The sequence below is a fragment of the Lolium rigidum genome, chromosome 3 (genome assembly GCF_022539505.1).
Source record: "Lolium rigidum isolate FL_2022 chromosome 3, APGP_CSIRO_Lrig_0.1, whole genome shotgun sequence".
In the NCBI taxonomy this organism is placed as follows: domain Eukaryota; kingdom Viridiplantae; phylum Streptophyta; class Magnoliopsida; order Poales; family Poaceae; genus Lolium; species Lolium rigidum.
In genome coordinates, this window is record NC_061510.1 from 325,365,263 (window position 1) to 325,389,465 (window position 24,203).

At 42.3% G+C, this 24,203-nt stretch overlaps 3 protein-coding genes across 3 annotated transcripts; all 3 read left to right on the forward strand.

The window, feature by feature from the left end:
* The first annotated feature begins 79 nt into the window (after positions 1-79).
* Positions 80-4,422, forward strand: LOC124699999 (poly [ADP-ribose] polymerase tankyrase-2-like). Its single transcript, XM_047232204.1, has 9 exons — positions 80-183; positions 781-915; positions 1,384-1,523; positions 1,667-1,777; positions 1,888-2,022; positions 2,940-3,068; positions 3,670-3,840; positions 3,927-4,006; positions 4,252-4,422. Exons 1-9 carry the CDS (start codon positions 111-113, stop codon positions 4,310-4,312), a joined length of 1,035 nt encoding a protein of 344 aa, XP_047088160.1. The 5' UTR covers positions 80-110; the 3' UTR covers positions 4,313-4,422.
* Positions 4,423-6,180: 1,758 nt separating this feature from the next.
* On the forward strand, positions 6,181-11,480 carry LOC124703836 (ankyrin repeat and protein kinase domain-containing protein 1-like). Its single transcript, XM_047236074.1, has 13 exons — positions 6,181-6,258; positions 6,357-6,425; positions 6,750-6,917; positions 7,480-7,611; positions 8,089-8,228; positions 8,308-8,436; positions 8,571-8,696; positions 9,226-9,378; positions 10,052-10,183; positions 10,265-10,366; positions 10,515-10,685; positions 10,785-10,864; positions 11,169-11,480. The coding sequence occupies exons 1-13, from the start codon at positions 6,246-6,248 to the stop codon at positions 11,230-11,232; spliced, it is 1,479 nt and encodes a 492-aa protein (XP_047092030.1). The 5' UTR covers positions 6,181-6,245; the 3' UTR covers positions 11,233-11,480.
* A 1,832-nt stretch (positions 11,481-13,312) lies between these two features.
* Positions 13,313-21,582, forward strand: LOC124696996 (poly [ADP-ribose] polymerase tankyrase-1-like). The gene is made up of 12 exons (XM_047229644.1): positions 13,313-13,364; positions 13,481-13,546; positions 13,941-14,108; positions 15,097-15,228; positions 16,474-16,613; positions 17,107-17,217; positions 17,347-17,472; positions 17,955-18,107; positions 19,305-19,409; positions 20,628-20,798; positions 20,886-20,965; positions 21,184-21,582. The coding sequence occupies exons 1-12, from the start codon at positions 13,313-13,315 to the stop codon at positions 21,245-21,247; spliced, it is 1,368 nt and encodes a 455-aa protein (XP_047085600.1). The 3' UTR covers positions 21,248-21,582.
* Positions 21,583-24,203: the final 2,621 nt, after the last annotated feature.

Sequence of the window (24,203 nt, forward strand, 5' to 3'; positions counted from 1 at the left end):
TGGGCATTGAAGCCGCGGTAGATGCCATGGATGTGGCTGAGAGGGAGTCGCTCTCCTCTCTGAGGTTTACCGACTTGGGGCCACTGCATTTGGCGGCAAGCTCGGGTGATATGGCCATCTGCAAGTACTTGGTGGAGGAGCTTGGGTTTGATGTCAATTCGGATGCTTCTGATCGTGGATCTGGTATGCGAATGCTATATTTACTGTTTTCATCTTATTGTTGAGTTCTTGTTTCTGGAAAACAAGAGCTGCTACTATAGACTGTATATATGACTCAGTTCGCAGATGGAACATGTATTATGATCAGTTCTATTAGCAGGCTTTTCCTTATTTGTTTCAGCTATTGCCCTCTGTTTTTATGCACTGTATTTTTCTTGATACCATATATATTGACAGCACTAAAACGAAAATAAATCTGTAGGAGAATGTGGGGTATACTCCAAATGATACAAAAAATAATATTGCGTTGTGCAAGTGCAATTGTTTATTTTGCTTTTGTGTATGTGTGTTCTTTACAATTCGTACTCCTATTCATCTCGTGTTTCAATTTTCTTTTTACTGTAGTGAAACATGATTCTAAGACATCTTTCTGAACAGATAGTGAATATGCTTATAATTTTATAAATGATGTTTATGTTACGGATAGTCTTCAGTACTGCAAATTTGCAATGTATCCCTTTGGTATGCTGAAGAATGCTGCTGTGGACTTCTTATGTCCCGCCATTTGCTGTCAAGGTGTCAATATTTGACTAAATTGCTCTACTGGAATGCTCTTGGCAGGCGTGACACCTTTGCATTTTGCGGTGTCGCATGAACAAGTGACTGCTGTGAGGTATTTTCTTGAAAAGGGTGCTGATCCCAATATAAAGGACTCCTCCAACGGCACAGCTTCTCTGCATGAGGCAGCAGCGTTAGGTGTCTATTTCTGCACATTCTACTCAGTTGTAAATGATTACTGATTTCTGCTGTATAAAATATAGTTGACTATTATGCCCCAGTTTCCCTGGTTATTTGCTTTCCAACCTGTGACTATCCTAACTTTGTCTTTTATGCTGCGCTGCAGCGAGAGAGTACTAATACACAAGTGATGGTTCCACTACATAACTTTTTTATAGATCTCCCAAATCGAACTTGTCTTGGGGATCAAAACAATTGTTAACCTCTTGTATATCCTAATAGGATATATCGATTCAAATTGCATGGTGGTCTTCTTTCACTTAAACCCTTAAAGCATGTCATTCACATAAACTAAGGCTTGTATGAATTATACTCCTGATCCATAACCAGGAGGGGCGATGGTGGTTATGATAGTTACAGCTTACTAAGCTTTTTATATTTCATATTATGGCTCTATACTTAGGTCTCTTTTTCCTTTATTCATAGGCTATGATGAAATTACACAACTTCTGCTAGCAAATGGAGCAAATGTTGATGAACCTTCTTCTCAAGGGACACCTCTAGTGGCTGCTGCCGCTCACGGGAAGTTCAGTTCTATGAAGATTTTGTTGGAGCACCATGCAGACGTAATTAATAAATTGATGTTCTTTACTTGAGCTTACTACTTCTTGCTTAGTTCAAGTATTTATGCATATGAAATCTCTAGAATCTTATTTCTTCTACATGGTACCTGGGAAGTGGCTTATGCTTTTTCAATTTAAAATTGCAGCCGAACAAAGTCTCTTGGGAGTATGGTACACCCCTAACTACAACACTTTATGCTACTCCTGACAGAATGGACGAATCCACTTGCTTAAAGTGTGTGAAACTTCTTGTCGAGGTCTGATACCCAGTTTTACATTCTGTATATTTTGATTGCTCGAGAGAATCTCGTGTGAAAAGATATTTTCGGCATTCACATGTTTTTATGTTATATTTGTTCATCCACAGGCTGGTGCTGATGTCAAATGTACAAATCCTGAGACTCCATTGGCGATAGCAACTACCAATGGCTTAACTAAATGTGCTGAATACTTGTTGAAGGTTGCTACAAATGCCAATGTTCCAGTTAAACATGATACTGATGTTAGTTCTTAAACCTGATACTCTAACATCATCGTTATTATCTTTGCACTTGTTGGATTAACTTGTCTGGGTGATGAATACAATGCGATGCAATCTCTTGGAGACTCGGAGTGTACGGAGGCCACAATCCTTCTTTACTGATACTTAAGTGCAACTTGTCGTATTTAATACGTGAGCTTCAGTTACATCAAGAGACAGAATCATTCTAGAAAATCAGATTAGAGACCCTAATAGTCCTATCCATAAACTAGGTGCTATGGGTTGATTGATTGATCCTACTGCTGAGACCTGTTGCTGTTTCTTAAACAGTACAGTCTAGTTCTACCCAAAACAATAATCTAATGATCCCATTGCATCATTAATGACTTTTGTTTTTTATGTGAATAATTTCATGTTTTACGTACTGTCCAATGATTTTACTAGTTTAATGTGAAAATTTATATATAGACACTGCTCAACACAAACCGAAGAACTTTGCTTGCTTCATTTGACCTTAGCAGTCTTTTATCTCATTATGCTATAGAAAAGTGCATAAATCATTTAGATGTGAGATGTCTCTGTTTTGCAAAAATCTTCTTGTGTTATGTTTCTTGCACTCACAACCCCTGTATTTTTTTGTATCCTGTCTGCAATAATTACTTGGGAAACCAGTAGAAAAAGCTTGGTATGTAGCCTCTCTCAAACATACATGCATTGAATTCATGGTTATGAAGGGTTATTGCGAACACGAAATTGTTAGCTGCGATTTTGTGATATTGGAGAGGCAAGTGGGGAAATTTATTCGCAATAATCAAACTCATTATCTCTTTAATAGATGCCTGCTATACGTTTTGAAGAAAATAATTGGTGGAAAGCATGATAGGAAGTTTTCTAGATCTATCTATTGTCTTGACATAACTTTTGCTTAATGAATTTAGGTTAAGCCAAGTGAGGATCGTAGGAAGGCTCGACTGAAATCAAACGGTCCAAAGGCTCAGCTGAAATCAAACGGTGCAAAAGCAGTTCAGGAGAATGACTATGCTGCTGCATTGAAATTCTATACTGAGGTACTATCGCTGTTCAATCATTTCTGAAAGTGTTCTTACTGAAGAACTGTAGAGTACTGTGGATATTCGCTAATACATCAGGAAGTAGTGGACATTAACTGAGAACAGAACACTTTGCATCCTGAAAATTTGCATGTTCTCACACACAGTCACACTACTGCTTCCCACATCTGAGAATATTTGTTGTACTGCTAGCTTTTAGGGGGCATGAGGGCCTTTTCTATTTGCATATAATACGCCGGCAAATGCAAGTTACTGTTGATTTGTGTATTTTGACTAATATTCGTATCCCCTTTCTAAGTATTTACATTACTTCGTACAAGAAAAACTAATAAGCTCACGTATTCCATTCATTGTTTTAACTGGATCATTGTTCTGTCCTATTTCGAACGTACTTCAAATAATGATATATGAGCGATAAAGTTTCCAGAGTTTAACCTTCGCATTCAGTCACAGGCTAGTAGCTTTACATGTACTGCTGTACATCACGCATCAGCATACTCTTATGTTCTAACATAGTTAGCCACATCATGATTCTAGTTTGACTCTGCAATAACAGGGTCTATATGCTTCTTTGTCATCAATAACTGTTTTGGTACAGGCGATCAAGCTGGATCCTGAAGATGCAGTGTTGTATTCGAACAGGAGCCTTTGCCATCTCAAGTGTGATGAAGAATACGACGCTTTGCATGATGCCAATGCTTGCATACGTCTGAAGCCTGATTGGAACAAAGGTTACTATCGGAAAGGAGCTGCCCTCATGTCTCTTCTGGTAAGACTTAGAGAACGATATAATGGTCTTTTGCTGCTTCATAAATCAACTCTTAGTAGATCTTTGATCCACGTTTTTATTCTTAGGAGTACAAAGAGGCATCTGATGCATTCTTGGCTGGAGTGAAACTGAAGCCTGAAAATAAAGAGATGGAGGACGCATATTGGTACTGTACCTATTCCATTAGCATGATTCTTCAACTACCGCCTCTTAGTGGGGACCATGTTTATGAACCTTAGTACCTGTGGTGATAATTTGACGATATACATTTGAAATTAACTTGGTCTCTTTATTGTTGACACTATTTGGTAGATTTATTTTTTAAACAAAAGGACGACTGTTAAATGGTCTGTTCCTTTCTCAATGGTTGTGGAAACACCTTATGATCCCCCATCTTGTTCACAATTTCAGGGAGGCAGTTGAGGCGATGAGGAAGGAACAGTCTGAACCAAGTCTCTACGATCTTGATTAGTGCTCGGCCGGGAGTGTCTGTGCGTGCTGGTTTCTGTAATCTCTGGTGTTTCCGTTCTTTGTATATACTTGGAAAAAGGTAGCACGTGGTTTTTGTATGTCAACTCAGTCCAAAATGCTCGTTTTGTGAGTCGAGGCAAATTATGCATCAATAGGACTACCATACATGTATGATCATGCATCACGATCATTTATCACTGTTCGTTGCTGCGACCAATGGGCTTTCGGTTCAAGCTGGCAGCTAGTTTATGTACTGTGTGTTGTTGTGTGTCATCCGTTGAGCTGTAGTGCATGGACGCTGAGTAACTTGCATTGTTGACCGATTGGTAGTCTATATATCCTCTCCCCTGCCATTGTTGCTCGATTGGTACAGTAAGGTTTACTTATCCCTACTTAGATTTCCTGTTGAGCCATGTCACCTGTTGAGCCAAGCAGCATGTTCTAGAGTCACTTTCTCTGCTATGTGTAGCAGATTAGGCTGATTAGAAGCTCGATTCTAATCCATTTTCTGCATAAATTTACTAGATCAGAATACAAATTATAGATAGTTTGGAGTAGTACAATTAACAAGATCAGAATTCTTGTGTCACAAACACGCTCATGTGGTTTTCTCCTTCATCATGCAATTAACATCCCATATCAAGTTATCTACTAGAAGATGTTGAAGTCTTTTTTTTTGGTTCACCCACTTTAGTTTGTACCTAATCTATTTTTACTACTCTTACTATTTAGGTTCACTCAATTTAGTTTGTATCTAGTCTACTTTATAAATACCTAAAATATTTTATATTAGTGCACAGAGGGAGTATTCAACATTTTTCCGGAAACAAAAATCATAGCAAAAAAAAAATCTGGGGAGAAAGAGCATTCTTCAGGAAGTCTTTTTCTGCCGAACATTTCCCCCGTGTTGTTTAGAGCATAAATGGTCAAACCCTCAAAATAACGGATTTTTTTACGGGTTGTGGGCAAAAAATTGCGCAGACCAGTGCCCCTAAATCTCTAAACCTTTTGAGGCCTGGCCCCTACTTTGCTCCTCAACCTGTATTAGTGAGGGTTGGCAGGGCAAAGTACGGGCGCACACGATGCCGCACAGAGGTGAGGACGGCAGGAGCATGAGCCAAACCATGCCAGCGAGGGGCGAGGCGTTGCCTGCCGCTAATGCGCGCAGGCTAGGCGGGGGTTTGTGGCGGACGATGACGGCCCGACCGCGGTGATACCAAGCCCCGGGCACTGTTGGAGATGGAGATCCGCGCGCATAATACTAACATATTCCTCTATTCGGGTTATTTTTTAGGGCACAGATCTGCGCGCTGTTTTCATCCCTCAAAACTCGTTTTTCTCGACCTGTATTTGCGTTTTAAGGCTCAAACTTTTAAAGGCAGTAGCAGAGTGATGCTTTTAGGGTTGCAGCGGATTAGCAGAACCATGTACATCCAGCGTAGCGACTTCCGGACGTGCGCGTAGCATTTCCATTTCAGACCCGCAGACCACGCACGCACGCACGCCTCCGGGGCACGAGGCCCCCCCATTCGTGGCACGACACGGGTGCCGCGTAGCGAAGACCCCTCCCCAGTCCCCACCTGCTCCCCGCTCCACCCCATCCGTCCGATCCTCCACGTGGCGCCCGATCGCGCTCCATCCCATTCCTGTGTCTATCTCTCTCCCCCCGGTTTCCCGCCCGCTCCCATCCCACCATAAAGCCTGCCGCGAGCCTTCCCGAAGCAGCATTCAGCCACCACCACAGTCCAAACTCCAAACCCAATCCACACCAATCTCCTAGCTAGGGTTCCGCATCCATGGCGAGGGGGAGGCGCCGCGCGGTCGCCGTCCACCCCGGCGGCGGCGGAGGCGGGCGGGGCCGCGGCGGCGCGTTCGTCCCGGGCAGCAACGAGAGCATCTCCGCCAGCGTCGGCCACGTCGCCGCCCAGCTCGGGATGTGCAAAATGAGTAAGCCGCCGCCGATCTGCCGCTTCCCCGCTCCTCTTTTCGGGAGATCCGTCCCGCGGCGGCGTCTTGGGCTAATCCCTTGTGTTTTTGGCTTACAGGTGCCCAGCAGAAGCAGACGATGAAGCGCATGATCGAGTCCTCGGACGTCGACCCCGAGCGCGCCCAAAGTCAGATCCCCCGCTCCCCTCACTCCCCCTCTTCCAAAATGCAACTGCTTTATTTTCGCTACTCTACCTAGGGTTTGCTTCTAGCCGGTCTCTCTACTTTTCCGCCACTGCTCATTCAGATGCGCTGTTATTTCCGTAGACGTACGCCTTCCGCTGTACAGTCAGTAGGTAGCGCAGGCCATCCTGTGATTCCGCGCGCAAGGCGCCCGTTTTCCCTGTCTTTTGAGCGCTTCGATTTTACTACTTCACATCCGGCGCACGAGTCGTGACTGAAATTGCGGAAATTTTCTGAACTTTTTGCCTGACCGTGCTTCTTTTGTCAAGGGATGATGGAGGACATGGCTGGGAGCGACAGCGAGTCGACCGACTCGGGGGAGATGGAGGAGCTGGGGCCGCTGCATGAGGCGGCAGGCATGGGGAGGATGGACACGTGCAAGTACCTGGTGGAGGATCTTGGGTTTGACATCAACGCCGAGGCTAACGATGATTCGGGTATCAGCTTGCTCTCTCTCTCGAGTAGTCAACTGCTATTCTAAATGAAGTTGTACTGTTGGCATGCTATTATTAGAAATGCGAGGAAAGCACTCATCATGCGGGCTCATTGCTTGTTATGTGCATAACTGGTTTCTTCGTCTCGTGTGCTTATTTTGCTTATTACACAATTTCTCCCTTTATTGCCTACCCTGTTTTATTACCCCACTCAATGTGGCTGTCTTGTGCCACTGCGCAAAGGTTAATGATTTTGGAATCCCTGTAACGATGCTTCTTATTATCATTAACAATAGTGCCATATCCAGACTTTGCTGCAATGTGGTTCTGCTTTTCATGTTGCAGCCAATGTGATATGCATTTCTTGTAAATAACTGATTGAGAATCCCACCCACTTTGAAACATGCATATATTGTGCTGTTATTGGATTGTCATTTGTTGTTGTAGTTGTGGCCTGGTATGCCATGATGCATTTGTAGAACTTTTATGCCTCACGTTCTGTTGTGATAGCCTGGCAAGATGTATCTGAGCTGAGTAAACTGCTTGTTTGTCACACTCCTTGCAGGCATGACACCTTTGGTTTGTGCGGTGTCGCGTGGCAAAGCAATTGCTGTGAGGTATTTGCTGGAGAAAGGCGCTGATCCGAATAAGGAAGACATCATAGGCTTTACTCCTCTTCACTATGCTACAAAGGAAGGTTCTCTTTCAGCGCCTATTCACATTTTTTATGTTTACTACCTTGTTGCTGCATACACAAAATAGTTCCAAATTACTGCTCATTTTATATGTTGAGGTCCTGCCACCTGATCTGGTTACTATAAGTAATGGCCATCCACAGTTTGTGTTTAGACTGCATATTTATCTGTTTGTACTTGAAGCATGATATTGTATTACACATAAATAACTTACACATAATTAATGTCCCTCTTGGATTAATGTTTCTTCACCTTTTTTTCGAATTGTTTTTCTGCCTGTTTGTACTTCAAGTTTGTCATGTGCATTGGGGCCGTGTATGTGTGTGTGTGTTGAACTCAAAATACATCACTTGAATAATATAGTGCCGATCTCAGATCTATGTTTTGCTTAATTTTTCTAGAGAATGTCTAGAACAAATTATTTTCTAGAATGATCTTTGTAATTGACGCAACTCCTTACATTTCTTTTTTAATAATAGGAAATGATGGACTGGTACGACTGTTGCTATCCAACGGTGCAAGTGTTAATGCATCCTCTTCTGAAGGGACGCCACTACATATGGCTGCATCTCATGGGAAGTCTGCCATCGTGCAGGTTTTGTTGCAGAACAATGCAGATGTAAGTATTTTGATATTTGGTATCTGTACAATTATTATGCTTTTCATGGGAACTGACATATTTTCCAAAATACCTGTAGCCAAACAGGGTTTGTGCAGATTTAGGAACACCCATGACTGCTACAGTTCTTTGTGCCGCGGTTGCTTGTGTTATTCCTGGAAAAATTACTGAGTCTGCTGCTCTAAAGTGCATGAAGCTCCTTGTCAAGGTCTGTAGCCAGTTCACTTTAATTGTATCTTCACTGCTACAAGAAATCCAATTTAGGCTTTGCTGCGCTTTTGAACTTTATACGAATTGTAAATGTCCATTCACATTCATTTATTGCATTAATTTTATTCACAGGCTGGTGCTGATTTCAACTGTACAAATCCTGATACTCCATTGGTGATAGCAACCAGTAAAGACTTATCTGAATGTGTCAAGTACTTGTTGGAGGTCGGTGCAGATGCCAATATTCCGATCAACCATGTAAGCTCTTGACTCCTGCAACTTGCTTTCTTGATTGATATTATTCCTGTTAATATTAAACTGCCTAGTAAGACACCCATGATACAATATGGAACCATAAATCGATGTGATGCATAGTGTACTGAAGTAAATATGTCAAATTATTCTCTAAATATATTGTGTCAAATTAAGTTACGGTGATGCTTCATTTATCGGGGGTGGCAGATGTGACGGTAGCTTGCTGCTATGCTTTATAGGTTTGTAACTTTGTATGTACCTGCAAAAAAGTTTTGTATGTTGCTCTTGCCATGGTTGAGATAAGTAAGTCCAGAGCAAGAGTAAACGGGTGGCCACCAACTTGAATCGTTATAATTAGCATTAGGTAGGAAACTTGTGGTGATGATGTTCTATTGTTAACTCTTGCAGCCTGAGGCAATGTGTCTAGATGATTGCTGCTTTAGTGTGCCCGTTGTTGTTTTTTAACATGCTAACTTGATGGAAACATGTTGCGATCATCCTTTGTAAATATCTTGTTCTATTTTTATAACAGGGCGGTTCCACACCAATAGAAATTGCTGCAGATGCTGGAAGAAGAGAGCTCGTGGAGATTCTATTTCCTCACACTTACCCTCTTCATTCCGTGTCAAACTGGAGTGTTGAAGGGATCATTGCTCATGCAAAATCGAAACAATTGAAGGAGAAGGTACAAGCTACATTATACGTTCATTAAAAAATGTTTTAATTTGTGGAACTGTGATGTAAGATTCATGTCATTTGTTCTCTTTTGTCTTGGCAATGTTCTTTTGTCAGAAAAATCTGCCTAGCAGCTAAATAACAAATATGTAGAAATGGATGTGTAAAACTATCATGTCTTGAATAATGTGACCTATTTAGTTTGTCAAAACTTCTTCTGGCCACTTAAAATCAGGAACTGATGAACACAAATTGTATTGAAACTGTGGTCAACAGGGAACCACATGCAAAATAGATGCAGAGTCCTAGTTGCCACTCTTGCGAAACAGAACATAAATAGGTTTTTACATATAGCATCATGATATTTACCCACACTGGGTCAGTAAAAGTATGTTATGTGACATACTCACTTGCATTTTTTTACCATTTCTAGGTGTTCTCTTTGCACAATTTTGCCAAACAGTTGCTTGGAGATTGAAGTACCATAGTTAGGGTTCAATTGATTGTAACTAAACATGCCCTTGAAGTGAAGTGGTTAAATTGTTGTTCTGAACTAAATACTTGAGTATTTTCAATGTATATTCAAACTTATTTTGAACGTAAAGGTGTTACATTGAGCTTCTCCATGTTTGTTAACTTCACATATTTTGTATGTATATAACACACTGAACATTCTTATTAAGGATAAGAAATGTGACAAAGACAACAAGGTTAAGCTGGAATCAGAGTCAGAAAAAACATCCAAGAAAGTGGACGCAAACTCAGAAAAACCTTCCAAGAAAGTGGAGGCTAGTGCGTCGAAGTCCTCTGCCAAGGTACATAATTGCATAACTTCCATACTGGAAAAGGTGCATTAGATGCATACTGCTAATATATATGTTTTCTTACTGTTACAGAACAAGGTATGTGATAAAGATGAGAAGGCAAAGCTGAAATCACTTGGTGCAAAAGCGGTAGAGGAGAAGGACTATGCTGCTGCAACAAAATTCTACAGTGAGGTAAATTGTTGTGGCTTCATGTCTTCCTACCAGAGGGCTACGTTTGCTCCATATTTGTTGTGGCGTGGATATGTGTGATCTATACTTCCCGTTTTGCTAGTTTGATTCTGGGATGACTGACAGCTTTTTGTGAATTTTTTTTATGCAGGCAATCAAAGTGGATCCTGCAGATGCGGCGCTTTATTCAAACAGGAGCCTTTGCCATCTGAAGAGTGGTAAAGCACAGGATGCTTTGGTGGATGCTAATGCTTCCATAAGGGTGCGGCCTGATTGGCCAAAAGGTCACTATCGGAAAGGAGCTGCCTTCATGGTGCTCAAGGTAAGATAAAGCTACAATTTGGTATTATTTTACTGTTTTACATGTAAACCCCATGTGCCCATGTTGATAATGTGATTTGTGTTTTCTATTTGTCCTTAGGAGTACAAAGAAGCATGCGACGCTTTCATGGCTGCAGTGAAACTGGATCCTGAGAATGAGGAGATGCATGACGCATTTTGGTAAATCTTTTAATCTTTCCTTTCTTTCCTTGAACATCTCTTCTGAGATTTGCTTAAATAACTGGTTTTTATCCAAATTATTCTGGTTAAAATTAATCAAGTGAGGCATGTTGTATGAATCCTATTGCCTGTATACTGTCATTACATATAGTTAGTGTAAACTGGTGCATTCTTATGCTGTATATCTAGTTGTGACATTATGTTTGAGCAGAAATGTGAGGGAGAACTTTGGAACAGATTAAACTTGGCACAGCTTGAGCCCCACCATAGATTTTTCTTAACAGTCATGTCTGTCAATTTTCAGGGAGGCAGTTGTGGCATTGAAGAAGGATCATTCGTCTGGTTGCAGCGACGATTCATCTGACTAGGGCTGAAGGAGTTCCTGCTGGTTGAGTGGGTTTCCTTTCTGGCGGCTTCTCATTCGTGTCTGTTTATTCATGTCTGATGAAGTGGCGGACTCTTTTTGTCTAATCGTGACTCAGTGCGGCGAAGTGGTGGTGAGCCTTGACGTGCTGTAACCCATCTGAGTCGTTAGGATACTGGTACTTTCTTTGTGTGAGGTTGGCTGTTGCCTGTTGCTACATATGGCTGCTTGTGGAGCCAGGCAGTGTTCTAAAGATTTATTTGCTTTGTCTAGCTAATCATCCTGTGTTTGGATATGGTTTCTGGAATGTCTTGTGGTTTCTTTGCCAAACCACACGTTTTGCTGCTTTGGTAACCTGTGCTTTCACTTCCCCGTGGTAAAAGTTAGGAGCGTTTTCTCTCTTTTCATCTTTGCTGCCTCTGCAATTTTCTCTAAAATTCAGACTCAATAAGGAAACCGCTTGTTGGTATTATTAACCTATACCATATTCCAACTAACTCTGCTCTTAAAATTAGCTCTCAACATTCAACTCCTCAGCTTCAGCTAATTAACAATTTTTAATTTGTATGGCATATGATAAGTAGATACCTGTTTCAGAAAATGAGAGAATTTTTAATAAAATAGTATGTGAATCAGAAATAGGTCTATACTCCCACTTTCTAGAGCTGTGCCACTCCACCTATATAATGAAACTTGAGTTGAGGTAAATTTGTAGCTACAAGTAGGGGTGAAAATAGCGAACCAGTTTGTTTCATGCGGAGTATCCTTTTGACTAAAGGAAAAAAACGAATACAGAATAAAGAAACATAGAGATTGAATACACTACACATAGACATATTGCCGTAGTAGGATATGTTTGGTTGGGTGCTGTAGTAGGATATGTTCGGTTGGATCTTTTCCGCAGAGATTGACAAGGGAATGGGCCAAATAGTACAACCATGAAAAGCCACAATAATACTGGAGTTTCACATCGGCTAGAAAAGAAATTCCATTTTCGTGGTTGCTCCGCCAGATAAAACTTAGAATTGGTTTCACTCGAACCATCGAACCAACCAAGAAACGAATTCTAAGTTTCAAACTAATTAAAGTTTTATCTTTGAATTAAAATTACTCTACTCCATTCGTCTAAAAATAGGGGTATGAACTTTATCTAGATACAATGTATCCCTAACTAAAATACATCTAGATACATCTATATCTAGACAAAAGTGAGACACATATTTTTAAACGTAGGTAGTATAAGAAATACACTGATATTTACACTATCAAATATATGCAATAAGAGTGTATTTTATGACAAATGAAATTGGGCTAATTTGGTGTTTTAGATTTTGATATAGGTTTCTATAAAGTTCTTTAGATGTATATTTCTGCACACTTTTTTTGAGACCTTACTTAAATTTGACCTAAGACAAAGATATGACCTGGATGAATTTGAAATGGGGGATAATATAAAAATATTTTACTAACAAGTGACTTCCACACAGGCATAATCGCACATAAAAAGGTATTATTAGGAATGGCACCCGGAGGGTATGAGTACGAGTGAAGCTATCCCATACCCATACCATTGCTCAATTTTACCGTCACCCATACCCATCAACGGTATATGTTTTTCCCATACATTCAGTGTTGCCGCTCCTTCCCCTGACGATTTACACAAAAATAACCCTTTATGAGAAAAAACGCACAGAATGACCTTTCGGCCAAACTATTTCACGCCTCTAACTCTTTTGTGTGGCGCCCTTTGCAAGAGCGTCACACCTGGGAGCGGCGCCACACATTGTTGGCAGGCAGGCTCGAGCCGCCACGTATATCAGAATGTGTGGCGCCCATGCAAAGGGAGCCACACAAACGGAGGGTGTGGCGCGGAGCCACACAAAAGGGTTAGAATCGTGAAATAGTTTGACTGGAGGGTCATTTTGTGAAATTCTTACATAAAGGGTTATTTTTTGTAAATCGCCCCTTCCCCTGCCCCTCCCGCCTCCTTCCCCTGGAAGCCACCGCCAAAAACCCCAACCACCACAAACCCCCTCCCGGAGCCGCAGCTCAGGCAGCCTGCCAGCCGCCGCCGAAGCCCTACAATGGGGGAGATGCAGTCGTGCCTGGACAACTACGAATTGCAGTCCATCCTCGGTACGCGCGTGCATCTCCGCCGCCGCCGCCGCCGCCGCCGGAAACCCTAGCCCCGCGTCGCGTATTTCCTCGTCTCTAATAACAGTGAGCTGATTTCGGTTCTTTGCTTCCTCCAGCCAACGGGTCGACGGAGAGCGCGTTTCTCCAGGCGGTCATTGACGACGACGTTCCCCGCCTCAAGGGTGAGTTACCGTACGCCCCGCCCGCCGCCCCAATACGGCAGTCATTTCGTTTCGTTGTGGCCTGTACGCGGTGCGCTTGCCTCCTGTTCCTTGCAGGAGTGCTTGTTCCCGAATTCCTTCGCGCGTGGATGGTTGTGCTCTTTTTACTATCTACCCACCCAATTTTTTTCAATAAAAATAAGCGGCTGTACATACTCTGTTTCGTTAGTCGATTTTGGCCAGATCTGGCTCTGCTATTCTACTGGAGCGCTAAGCTGCTGACTTGCATGCTTACTGTCAACTTTTTGACCCATGTTGCACAATTATTTGTTTTAGGATTTGGGAGTTAGTTTCTGTACGCATCTCATCACAATCAATTCATCTGCAGTTCTATTTATTTTTTTGGTTGATGTAGAGATGGTGCGCGCACTGGACGAGGAGGATAGGGCTAAACTTGCGGACATGGTTATACTAGAGGGATGTGGAATGCTGGAAATGGCCTCGTCCCTGTCCCAAATGAAGGTCTGCAAGTACCTCGTGGAGGAGCTTGGTTTCGACGTCAATCTCGGTGGCTTCCGTGGCGGTGCGTGCTTTTCTCTCTTCTAGATTAACTGCACTTTTGTTTTATGAGCTTGCGTTATTGTCATGTACGTTTGTCTGAAGCAGCATGTCAAGTTTAGATGATGCCTGTCTTTGCTAGTTCTTCTATATATTTCCTAGCTCCACTACCCTATTTCTATGTCCAATTCTGAATGCTAAAATTAGTGAACAAAAGTGATGATGTGCTGTCAAAATAGTTTTTGCCCTTGTTCTCTCTGTTTTGCACTTCTCAGGATTTTTTTGGCATGATTTCAGGGCACTTTGTGAAGTTAAATTCAATTCATATCTGCTTTTTGTGTGTTTCTGATTTAATAAATAATGTAGCTGACGCAGGTTCTTTTCGGAGATTTCAACTATTTTCTTATCATTTTTTACATCAGTGTGTTGCTTGAGTAACATGGTACATTTAATATAATCTTTATTGAGATATGTTCAACTTTTTTTTTTATTGAGATATGTTCTACTTTGATATTGCTATCTTTTCCGTCACGTTTTATCATTCAATACACAGCTCCCATCACATTCCTTACATGTACTTCTACACTGTTACAAGTAGAATTGATTCATGTTCCAGTTTCGTGCTTATTTACCATTTTTAGGTGGTACTTTGTTAATAAGTTGGCTATATATGTAGCAGAAGTTAAAATATGGGTTCCACATATAGCATCTCATAATGGAATTTGAAGCTTGAGGGAATATCTCCCGTCTCGAACTCACATGAGGGCCTGCATGATGCATGCCATGCTATATCTCATTATGTGGTTATCCTTATCCAGTGGTGAGAGGATCTCATAGAAATTTCGTGAATTATTTCTCACACTTCTAGGCATTTATCTAATGGTAGTACATCAATGTAAGGAGGAAACATGGTATGCCTAATACTACATTGGTAGAGCTCTTAGTGTTTTCACCTTCGACATGAGAGAACCAGAGATATTGGTAACCTTACAAAGTACTTTTTTTATTGTCAGGTCCAACACCTTTGGCTGCTGCAGCAGTGTCTGGAGAATTTATTTCTGCCAGATATCTTCTTGACCATGGAGCTAATCCGAATAAGATAGATGGGACAGGCTTTGCTGCTCTTCATGCAGCTGCTAAAAATGGTCTCTCTCTCTCTCTCTCTCTCTCTCTCTCTCTCTCTCATTGATCTATTAGTGATTTTCATGAATGTTGATCTGTTGCTAAACAAGAACAGGTAAATATGAAGCCGTTTTGGGTATTGAAATATTCCTTTGTGTGATTAAGTATTCTACTTGTTCCACTAACTTCTTAGTTGCCCTGTTCTTCTATGCTGGGCTGGTTTGTTAGCCTCATGATAACAATCTTGAAACGAACCCACTATGTATTATTTACCTGTCTTAAAACATTCTTCTTTCAATCTTCTTAAAGCTTTATTCGAGATTTTGTTCCATATAACCTACCCCACTACTTAATCATTACGCACCATTGTCAATATGAACCTTGCATCCTGCCAGCATTGTAGCTCTTGTGGTTCTTCCCGATCATGCTTTGATACTATGGTGTTGATCCAAACATATCACCGAGAGGCCTACAACTTGGAAGAATATTGAGAGCTCCTAATTTTGCATTAAAGAAGTCTTGAGAATTTTCTTATTTTTTTACAACATGCATATATCATGTCACTGAACTTACAGATAAAAAGGGGACAAATTTCACTGTGAAGTACTAGCATGATACTATTTGCTCTGGTTTTGAATATGATACTACTAATTCATAGCCGTTTATTTTTGTTTATCAAGTGTGGATCGAATTTGGATTTGACCTTTTGTAGCACAATTGATATATATTATCTCTATGTCATGGTATTTTTCAGAAGTTTTTACTAGTACACCTCATTACCTCAGAGGTGCGACTGAAAAATATGCCCCAAACCATTTTCATTACTGATTTACTGGTTTTTAAGTAGCCGGAACTACTATTTGGCCAACACGCTGTGCCCTCACCCACTGTTGTTACTGGACGCATATCTCGGTGTCTGAATCCATTCTGGATTTGGTGCCTTGCCAGCACTATTGACCCACCTCGTTAAGGTGCCATTCATGTTCAATTGTTTGTTTGCTTTTGAACGTCTGATAGTTCCATTTTAATTCCTTTCTGTAAATTATTTGATAACAACTTAGAGGAACTCAAATGCATTTTATGGTTACATTGGTGTTTGCATTTTTAAATGTTTTTGCTTATCATGATTGATACTACGGGAAGAAAAGGCCGTTATGGAGCTTTTTAGTGGCTTACTGCATCTTATAGGAATTAATTGCCTAGTTGTCTTAGCCAGTGTGTCTAAATAATGGTTGCTCTGTATAACACTCATGTTAATGTATTTCCAGGGAATGAAGCGATAGTGCGTCTGTTGCTATCCAGAGGAGCCACAGTTGATATAGCTGGCGTTCATGGAACACCCCTGCACACTGCTGCTTCATATGGGAATCCTGGTGCTTTGAAGATTTTGTTGGATCACCATGCAGATGTAGTGTACATTGCATACTATTTTCATTGACAATATGGACAACTTGATGCAATCTGGATTATTTATATGCTTTGCTTTCATCTGTCATGTTGGATTTATCTTCCAAATTTCCACCCAAGACTACTTGATAATCAAGTATTTTTTACCATATTTTGTTTTGACAAATCCAGCAGTCATAAATTTTCTAGTCACCTCTGCTTCAATCATATATTGGAAAATGCCTATAATGGCCAACTAAATTCAGGCCACTCATGTAAATTTTATTGCCAAGTCGAGGGTAGCATCTGCTGTTAATTTAGCTTTAGAAATCCAAAATAATGGTAATTGTACAAATGTGAGTTCGGACATGTATTTTGGATGTATATAGTCGAATGCTTCTGGCCTGTGCTTTCTGTTTTGACTTTGTATTCACTGTGGTATTCTTGAGACCTGTTGAATTATGTCACGACTCACTTCTTTTGGAGGAAATGATTGTCTTCTTTTAAATTTGTAGCCAAACAGGGTTTCAGAAGTTTCAGGTACCCCTATAGCTACGGCTCTTGATTCTACTAAGCATGGGTTGAGTGAATCTATTTCACTGCATTGTGTCAAGCTACTTGTCAAGGTCTGGTAAAATCCTATTTGCTTTATTTTTCTTCATGTATAGCATCTATCCATTATAAGTGGTTTCTTATTTGATTCCATTTCTTCATGATCTGATGTATGCATGGATTTGCATTGCATGTGTCCACAGGCTGGTGCTGATGTGAATTCCGCTAATCCAGACACTCCCTTGGTGGTGGCAACCAAGTATGGCTTGGCTGACTGTATGAAGTACTTGCTAGAGGCTGGCGCAGACCCTAACATTCCAGATAAAGAGGTGAGTTTTTATTCTTCCCAATCCTTTGTCATTCTAAGTATGTGTAAATCTAATGCATATGGTATTTTGTGGGCTTAGTGTGTAGTCACATCCTTATGACATGGTTACATTTGTAATTTTCTGTATCTGGCTGCACATGTGCAGCTGCACATCCATGTTGGGTTCATAGGGAATTATTTGTTTATTAAAAAAAGGGCGTACCTAGTGCTAAAAGCTCCCACACCTTGTGGGGTCTGGGGAAGGGTATTTCTAGGAAGCCTTTCCCTTGCAAGGACACAAGTGGAGATACTCTACCACTGCGCCAGGCCCACCCTTCTATATTTGTTTATATCGCAACGATTTTTGTCATGATTATTTTCTTTGTGAGGTAATCAGCTCATAATAAACTAATAGGAGTATATTCCAGCGAAAACCATATCCAGTTTTCTGATGTGATATATTGTCCCTATAAAATTAATCTTCTTTCTTTTGTTACTTCACAGCATGGCCACCTGCCACTACAAATTGCTGCAAGCTTCGGAAAAAGAAGTCTTGTGGAGATTCTATTTCCTTTCACTTCTCCCATCAGAGCAGTAGCAAACTGGAGTGTCCAAGGAATTATTGCTCACCAGAAATCAGGATGCTCAATTCCTAAGGTTTGACTTGTATTGGAAGTTCTCTAACCATTCTATATTTCTATAGTTGCTTGTATACATGGATTTTATGAACTTGTAACCCTTATCTCACTTGAATGAGAATTTCACACATTGACTCAGGATTTCTCCCCCTCAAGTATCACCACCTGTTATTTACTACAACAGGTGGCTGGCAGTAACTGTTAAGCTTTCCATGGAATGTTATCGTAACTTGTCAGAATATTATATGGTTCCAGTAACACATATATTATGGTTAGTATTGCCAAAAAGTGAAAGTTAATGGGACTCGCGGTTGCTTGCATGGTTTATCCCCCCACGTTCAATCCATTGCACCAGTGAGCTGTGTTATTATACTATATGTATGGGTTGTATTTGTTTCGTATTATTCCAAGTATTCATGGTTACCATGTCACATAAGCCCCAGATGATAGGTGTGTCAGTACGCACATGTTCCAGACTCGACTGAGCAGGTTATTGTGCTGAACAATTCAGCAGCGCCAACATGGGCTGCAAAAATTGAAGTGTCTACTGATTAACTATAACAAGCAAAATCCATGCAGCATGAATTACATTAATAATTTTAAATTAGACTATTCATGGTTATTTTCACATGCAATTTGCTAATAACAAACATAGTTGTTTCACTAACCATGATATATGTATTTTTTTTTCTTTTGAGAAGTAACACTACAATCTAACAAGCCTATTTTAAGCTTCAATCTTAGTCATCTTTGGATCATTTCAGCAATACTTCAGCTTATCAAGATATTGTGACATAAGTAGTTAAATATTTTGCAAAGCAATACATAATCCCAAATGGGGTACAACATATTAATTTTTTTATGTTGTACAAAATTAACAACACTAGCAATCATATTATTGCGAGATATATGCACGAAAATAATATTTGTATTACTACACTCGAAATAACGCTGCCAGGGGATAACTCCATGGCAACACTTAATTTACACAACTAACAGATCTGGTTGCCTCCTCCATTCCTGTCATGATCTGGTGACCTCCACATCTGTGAGGATGTGCCCCCTCGGCTGCAACTGGTTAACATCAGAGAATTTGAAGGGCAAAAAGTAGTTTTCACCTGTAGTGTGCTGTTAAGCTTGCGATGTCTTTTCCTAAATTTGCATGATTGCTTCTCTTGGTGTTACTAACCTACTTTCCCATAATGTATGTTCATAGAAGCCACGCAACAAGACCATGGATAAGATAGCTGATCTGAAATCGCAAGGAGAAAATGCAGTTAAGAGAAAGGACTACCTTGGTGCTTCAAAACTCTACTCAGAGGTACTCCCATCTTAATGCTATATGAGGTGCCTTGCGCAGTATGAATTGTGCTTCACCGTTTTGTTGTTAATTGCATTATCCTGTAAGGAGCAAAATAGTTTGTTATGCTTTGGATGTTCTTAGTTTTTATGTCAATAGTTTGCACTTGTTCAGTTTTTGGTCCTTTACCTTCAGCGGTCAATTTTATGCACTTCATGTTACTAAGCAGATTAAACAGATGCCACAACTAGGAACTTAAAAATGGCCGAAATTACAAGCCTCAGAAAAAACATATGTATTGTTAGCAAGCTGCGGGAACCATGGGTATGTCTAGCAAAACATAACCTCAGATATTATGGTACTATAGTTTCACCAAAGTACATGAGATTAAATTTGCAAGCTTGGTGACGTCAAGGATCTACTTGCTGGACCATTTGACTGCTTTGTCTTCCTTCCCAGTATGGAAACTTGTTAGTCTATCTGACATGGACTGAGGTCCATTCACTCACGCCGTAATTTTTTCCGCAACCCAACTGATTCATGTCACAGTCCCCAGAGTTTCCCCCCGCAACGCTCCGCTCTAGACCTCGTAGAATGGTGATGTCACTGTTGATGGTTGGGAGGCCTAGTGACTCTGCTTCCTGCCAAAGTGTCCTGCCAGCTAACAAGAGCTCTCCACTAGTCACCACCTTTCTGTGCAATCTACTATCTGTTGGTATAAATACATCCACAAATCAGTGGACTCAGCTCTCCAGTGGGGGGCAGCGCATTTCGGATCGGTGATAGTTGGGGGGATGTGAGCGGCATGTGTTCACTGTTGGGGAGGCGCTGCCGTGCAGGAGCGGCTATGCTGGGGAGAAATAGTGACTTTTACTGGTAGAGAGATGGAACCAACATAATTCTGCAGGGCCACTTGTCAGCACCTATGTGGCTGTGTGATTAACAAAAGACAGGGTTTCGTCAAACGGACAGGACCAGATAACATGAGGTTATGTGCCTCATGCCAAAATACTCGGGGTAATTTCGTAAGTACGACCACAAACTGGGGGTTTCCAAAATTAACTCTTAACATTTCCACTATGTAAACTACATTTCTGAAATTTTATGCGTAAAGTAGCGGCTGGAGGATTTGCAAGTTATCTTGACTCCTGCTTGCTAGATGCAAAGGCAGCTAGTATATAGAATATTTTTTCTTGGATTTGACTCATATTATATATCTAAATTGTCAATTTGATGCAGGCACTTGAATTAGACAATTGTGATGCAACCTTGTATTCAAATAGAAGCTTGTGCTATGTTCAAATTGGCAAATCTCAGAAGGCTTTGCTTGATGCTGATGTTTGCATTGCAAGACGACCCAAATGGGTGAAAGGTTACTACCGGAAAGGGGCTGCTCATATGTCGCTCAAGGTTGGAAAGATTATTACTCTACTCGTCATCTGTTGCCTTGTTTGCATTAGCTTGCTGTGGATCATCTGTCCAATTTGTGTTCCCCAGGAGCACAAGAAAGCAGTTGAGGCCTTCTTGGATGGACTGAAACTGGATCCAGGGAATGCCGAGATTGAGAAAGTATTGTGGTAATTACTCCTTTTTTCTAAACCCCAACACACGTACACTGATTAGTCAGGTGGAGTCCGCGCCTACACCATGCAGTAAAACAAACATATTTATCATAGCCTGCTTCTGTGCATATATTTTGTTTCCTGAACTATGTAGTAGATCTCAAGAAGTTCTTGCACCATATTTTCATCAACCTTTTGCTTTTATATACATTAATTTTGGTCTATGTTCGCAGGGAGGCTTTGGAGGCTATGAAAAAGGATCATGCTGCTGCAGGAAATCTCCAATCAACAGATTAGCTAGAATCGCACTGTTTGCACATGCCTTTTGATGCGCACCGTCTGAGTTTGGATGCTCTGTTCTGGTGGCTTGATCCCAGTTTCTTTGTAAAACTTGCGGAGGTGGAGGTCTGTTCGCCCAAAATTGTGAAGCTTTTGTTGACTGTCGAGCGCACAGGTAGATGAAGGGGGCAAATGTAACGAAGTTACAATATCTCAATGACACAAGTATCAAATGGTTCGCAGCACACTTTTGTTTCTTGCATAGGCTCTTCCAAGACGGGGTCAGTGGAGCGATCACACATGTAGCGATCACAATAACACCACACTTCCGTAATCACATATTGTTTGGTTGAGTACTCTAGTGAATGCACATGTAGGAGGCCATCGTTGCTTCATTTGGCTTGCTCCCACTTGCTCACAGCAGCACGCACTCGACGTGTGGACTATAATAATCCGTTCACAGTTCGGGAGTTCAAGTTCTCCATCGAAGCCACAAAAAGGACATGGGCTCCAAGGTTTTCTCCCTACTTGGACCCATCATAATGGCAAGAAGTCAGAGGGCAATGATGCTAGCACAAGCCAACAATCAAGTAGCCAACAAGCTTCAAATCAACCTCCAAGCCAACAAACTCCAAGCCATGAAAGTCGAAGCCAACAAGTTCATTCTCAACAAGCTCCAATCCAACAAGCTCCAAGGCAACAAGCTCCAAGGCAACAAGCTCCTAGCCAACAAGCCCCAAGGCAACATGGTCCTAGGCAACAAGCCCCAAGGCAACATGGTCCTAGGCAACAAGCTCCAAGGCATCAAGCTCCAAGTTATCAATCACAATGGCGACAACCTCCAAGGCAACCAAGGATTCATGTAGGACTTAGTAGAGGTCGTCGTGGTGGACGTCGGGGTGGTAGTATGCTAGGATACCTAGCGGAGCCTTTTCCGTATGTGTCTCCAATATATTAATTGTATTGTACTTTCTATTTTCCAATTCCGTGACTCACTTTGGTTTTTTCACTTTTGTTTTCAGCTATGGCAACTCAACCCATCAAGGGGAAGGAGGCGTGGGAGGGCAATGCCAAGGAGGAGTCTGTTTGGGAGGAGGCTTTGAGGACGGTGCGGAAGAGGGAGAAGGAAAAACTTGAGAGGAAGAGGCAGGAGAAGATAGCTAAGAAGAAGGCGGAAGATGACCGTATGCAAAGGGGTATGAGGAATACCTATTGCGCCACAAGAGGAGGAATGAGAATGTTGTGGGTATACTTTATGGGTATATCAACGGCATGGCTTAGATCCGACAAGCCCGGGTGGCCCACAGACGGTGATGTGGCATGTGGCCCATCGGGCGGCCCAATTGCTGTAGATCCTGAAGGATGAAGTCCAGCCCAGGAGCAGGGAGCCGGATCCCAACCGACCTACGAAGGAGGCCGGATTCGTGAAGGCCCATGAAGTATCCGGATCCAGCAGTTTCTTAGAGGAAGGCGGATCCTTGAGGTACACGACAAGATATTGTACCGTAGTTAGGCAACTTGTATTCCGGCTAGGACTCTCCATGTAAACCCTAAATCCATGCGCCTATATAAACCGGATCCTGGGAGCCCTAGAGGCACAACCACAACTCATTGTAACAACGCGAAAGCGCCCAGATAATTTCAGACAAGCAGCAGTAGGCCTTGTCATCGTGCAGGTGTTCCGAAGCTGGGTAAATCGCGTACCACCGTCCCGTGTGCACTCCGCCCTATGGCCCCTACCTCTTCTCCCCCTCGTGAGGATCCCTCCTCCGAGGTATCGTCGAATAGGCAACGAAAGTTGGCGCCCACCGTGGGGCCAGCGGCGTCTGGAGGCAGGAACCGGGAGGGTTCCGCTATGGGAAGCTACGATGACACCATCGCTGTGGGGCGCGTCCTTTACGCCGGAAACCTTGCGATCGTCCCTCCGGACGAGTGCTGGATTCCGGCTAAGACTAACCCCGTCAAGCTCTCCATCGTCCCAGTTGGCGGCATACACATCTTCATCGGCGAAACCGTCGATTCCGACGGGAACGCACTGGTAAGTAACGCTGACGCGACCGCCGCTGAGCAGGACGCAGTCGCGAAGATCCGATCTGAGACGCAGGAGCTTCCCAAGGAAGATTCCGCCTTAGATCTGAAAAAATCAAAACCCACCCAATCCGCCCCTGAGCAGGAAATAAAGGTGGAAGACCAACACAGATCCGCCTGGGTCTCCCAGGTGTTAGAGAAGCAAAGGTGTCACTTCGTGCACTTCTTAGCCCATACCGCAGGAGCCACCCCTCAGGAAGTCGGAGCAGGCCCCATGCAGGTTGAGGAACCGGAAAATAACGCTGCTCCCAATCAGCAGGAGGCTGTCGGAGAAAGCAGTGCTCCGGGTGAAGAATCGATCCTGGGTAACCTAAGCCCAATTTCCGGGGATACCCCCTCCATGGATACTGATGAGTTCGATCGCAAGGTGAAGGAATTTGGATACGGTGATCAGCCTGAAGTTGAATCCGCCCAGCCTAAACAGGTTCTTGCAACCTTGGCGGCGCTGGAGCAACGGGAATCAGAGGATGAAAACACCCACTCCGACCCACAGCCATCCCGTGCAGGATCTCCGCTCTCGAGGGAACGTCCGCATAATGAAGTCCTGTCCCCAGAAGAACTGGTTGATCAGGCGGGCATGGATGCAATCGCACACTCGGATATCCTCAACAAACCCATAACTCCTGAAGATGCAGCAGATGCGGAAGCTCTAGAAGCAAAAAGACAGGAGATGCTGGCAACAGCTAAAAAATTCGCCACCACCGCAGCAGCAATGCTAGATGAGACGAAGGAGGCCGCGAACTTCGTGGACAATTTTCTCAAGCGAGAACGTGTGGTGGACGAGTCATTGGTAAAAGTCAAGTAACTCCGGAAACATTGGGAGGAAAAGATCACCGAGGCTCAACAGGAAGCTGATAGGATCAGGCGAGACGTTGTAGCTCCTCGC

Coding starts and splice junctions, on each gene's coding strand:
- LOC124696996 (XM_047229644.1), top strand. CDS start 13,313: ATGGGGGAGATGCAGTCGTGCCTGGACAACTACGAATTGCAGTCCATC. Junction 17,218..17,346: donor GTGTCAAGCTACTTGTCAAG/GTCTGGTAAAAT, acceptor ATGTGTCCACAG/GCTGGTGCTGATGTGAATTC. Junction 18,108..19,304: donor CAGGATGCTCAATTCCTAAG/GTTTGACTTGTA, acceptor GTATGTTCATAG/AAGCCACGCAACAAGACCAT.
- LOC124703836 (XM_047236074.1), top strand. Junction 8,437..8,570: donor GCATGAAGCTCCTTGTCAAG/GTCTGTAGCCAG, acceptor TTTTATTCACAG/GCTGGTGCTGATTTCAACTG. Junction 9,379..10,051: donor CGAAACAATTGAAGGAGAAG/GTACAAGCTACA, acceptor ATTCTTATTAAG/GATAAGAAATGTGACAAAGA.
- LOC124699999 (XM_047232204.1), top strand. CDS start 111: ATGGCCATCTGCAAGTACTTGGTGGAGGAGCTTGGGTTTGATGTCAAT. Junction 2,023..2,939: donor CAGTTAAACATGATACTGAT/GTTAGTTCTTAA, acceptor TAATGAATTTAG/GTTAAGCCAAGTGAGGATCG. Junction 4,007..4,251: donor GAGATGGAGGACGCATATTG/GTACTGTACCTA, acceptor TCACAATTTCAG/GGAGGCAGTTGAGGCGATGA.